The following is a 3,130-nucleotide window of genomic DNA, read 5'->3' on the forward strand; positions in this document are numbered from 1 at the left end:
CTCCTTGATTACAATAACCTTAAGATGAAAATTTCACTGACATCAACCCTTTCCCTCTCATTATAACAATTTCCTGTAACTGTGCCAAACGTGTTTCATCTATACCACCACCAGTGAGGTCAGTATCTTTATAAGGCTGAACTATATTGAGTTTTTCTACCAACATTTTGCTCTTAAAAACACCTAATATTCCAAGTTAACTGGCTTGTTAGAAATGCTTTTGCTCTCAGACATCATTTCAACAATTTTTTTCTACGTTAAAACCAGTCAAACATAGGTTCACTACTTTTAGTTATTGGTTTGACAAGGACCACCAGGAAATAAAATAAATAAAATGTGGCCAGTATAGGGAGGTAGCATATTAAGAAGATTATAGAAGACTTTTCCTAGGGATTTGTTTCCACCATGTTGCAAATGTGAGTTAGAGTTAGGAAGCCAAAAACAGCTTGAATTTTAAAAAAAAAAAGAAAGAAAAAATCTCATCGAGAAGCTCTGAATGTGGCTATTGACACTAATACTGTAGATGTGGGTACAGGGTAGCTACAGGATTATTTGTACAAATTTATATGTTGACCTCTCCACTGGGTCTGGGACTTTTTTTTCGTCTTCATGTGGCACATCATAGATTCTTAGTCCATGTTTGAAAGACTAAGAGGATATGGAAGCATCAACTATTATTACCACAATTTTTTTTCTTTTGGCCACACTGCGCAGCATGCGGATCTTCCCCGACCAGGGATCGAACCCATGCCCCCCTGCAGCGGAAGCACAGACTCTTTACTACGGGACCACCAGGGAAGTCCCCTTCAATTCTTATTGATGCTTCTGTCTGAGAGGCTTATTTCTCCCAGTTTTATAGTCCCAGAACAATTGACTCAAATTTCCTAGAGAACTCGTACCTGGAATAAATCCATTTACTCATAAGGTCCTTTGATTATTCACAAATGGCACTAAATACCATGGGAAGACAGGTGTGATCAAAATTATTCAAAGGCTGTGCAGATTGGTGGGCCTCACATTTTACCTATGTCCATGTAACTACACTCTTCAAGCACTATCTCCTCTGGTATTGGAGTCTGTTCCATTTATTTATTTATTTATTTATTATTTATTTATTTTGCGGTACGCGGGCCTCTCACTGCTGTGGCCTCTCCCATTGCAGAGCACAGGCTCCGGACGCGCAGGCTCAGCGGCCATGGCTCACGGGCCCAGCTGCTCCGCGGCATGTGGGATCTTCCCGGACCGGGGCACGAACCCGTGTCCCCTGCATCGGCAGGCGGACTCACAACCACTGCGCCACCAGGAAGCCCTCCATTTATTTATTTTTAAAGTAAGCCTGTAACCCCTACTCTCTAATATTTACAGGGACACTAGCTTACTCTATATTTTTCTTAACACCAGATTCCAGCTTTCTCCTCACCCTTGAAACGACGGCTTCCAGAGAATATAAGGCAGATACTTACCTGAGTATAATGGCCACAGACCTTGTCACATTTCCGAGTCTTGAAGTCATAGTACTGAATTTCGTTGTACCAGTCTGTGACGGCTGAAGACACAGAAAAGAGGTACAGAGACCCAGTCCAGAGGTTTTCTCCCAGTGAAGTGAAATTTGGGTGCAGCTTGTGGGGTAGCTTCAGCTGTATGTTGTGTGCAAACTGACAGTTCCTTGCCCATGCTTTTGCAATTTGGGCTAGTACTGGGTCCCAAGTCTGCAGAAATAAATACGAAACACTAGGAGGGTCAAGAATGGAGCCTGTTACCCAACGCTGTAACCGCAGTGAGCAAAGTGGGAATTTGCATGGGAGGTGAGGCACGATGTCCAGAATGGAGAAGGACCACGAACATGTAGGTCCTCCGTATGTGGAGGATCATATTGTGGTCTTCAAGTTTGACTAGCGTTAGTGGGAGACATGATAATCTAGTTTCGAGGAATTTAGAATCAAAGTGAGTGACACAGAACAACATTTCACTGAAGGTCTATTATGTTGCAAAATAACATGCTGGTTTCACATATTTTCTGTAATTTCATACCTACGATAGCCCCTATCATAAGAAGCTCAGAAAGGTTAAAAAACCAGGCCAAAGCCACAGACCTAGGATTCAAACCCAAGCCTGACTGAATCAAAATCCTAGCCTTTCCCCCAGACGCCCTGCGGCCTCCCTGAGACAGTCAGTACTCTGCCGGCAACAAAAAAAAGTCAACTTAGAGACAAAAAACGAAACCAAAAAAACCTCACAAAAATTAACAGGCAAAAAAGAGACATAAATTGCACCTGAGGACGTGTGCAAAGGACGTGTCCAAAAAGAGAAGTAAAACATACTTGCTTTATAACAAGAACTGAGTAGGCAGAGAGAAACTGGGTTCGTTTTGATCGCAGGTGGTGAATTTAAAGCACACCTTCATCACCGCGAGAGCACTGGTCAGGATTACCAAGGATTCACCACCAAAATCAATCCACATTAGTTGTTTTTGACTGACTTCTGCCACAAGCCCTCATGTTTTTCTTACCATGTATAGCATATCACTGGCTTTTGGAGTCACTTCTGATCGGAACTTGTTGTGCATTCGAACACAGTCTTTGATGAAATCTTCATTTTCGATATCTGGCAAAGTATTTGCTGGAGAGGAAGAACTGGAGACCACAGAGAGCATCCAGTGTGTCACAGCAAGTGTGACTCGCATGCTCAGACTGTCTGGCATGGAGACCCGGAGGCTGGAATCCAGAGGCACTGCAGGTCCCGAGGGTCGGTGAGCCGGTTTTACAAAGCACAGTCGACTTCAGCTTTGAGAAAACGGAAAGCAGAACATGAGTTCATCACAAGTGTGAAGAAAAGGGTTTCTCCATATATGGTTTGCAGCTCGTTTTGTGCCCTTAACCCTGCCTTTTCGGTGGTTCTCAGTGACACAGCACCTATTGCAACATGGATTTTTATGAGGTTACATCAGACTTTCTTTTGAGTTGGGGGATGTTTCCAAAGGAAGTTCTGGAATCCCCAGAAATAATAGTCCCAATTTTTACTGAGGTTCTGGTGGTTAAACAAAAACATCTCTTATTTCAATAAAGGTCTTGCCAAATACTTTTTAAAAACATTTTTTTTGGAGTCACATCAGCACACCGTGGTTAGAATA

At 42.8% G+C, this 3,130-nt stretch overlaps 1 protein-coding gene across 1 annotated transcript in view; it reads right to left on the minus strand.

Moving 5' to 3' along the window:
• GLIPR1 (GLI pathogenesis related 1) overlaps positions 1–2,773 on the minus strand; it is an 18,347-nt gene extending 15,574 nt beyond the window's left edge. The window contains exons 1-2 of the mRNA XM_033866311.2: positions 2,510–2,773; positions 1,464–1,709 (exon numbers count right to left, since the gene is read on the minus strand). Of these exons, the coding sequence (XP_033722202.1) occupies positions 1,464–1,709; positions 2,510–2,701 (438 nt within the window). The 5' untranslated portion in view covers positions 2,702–2,773. The remainder of the gene's footprint in view (positions 1–1,463; positions 1,710–2,509) is intronic.
• Positions 2,774–3,130: the final 357 nt, after the last annotated feature.

This window comes from Tursiops truncatus, chromosome 11, assembly GCF_011762595.2.
Source record: "Tursiops truncatus isolate mTurTru1 chromosome 11, mTurTru1.mat.Y, whole genome shotgun sequence".
NCBI classification, from domain to species: Eukaryota; Metazoa; Chordata; class Mammalia; order Artiodactyla; family Delphinidae; genus Tursiops; species Tursiops truncatus.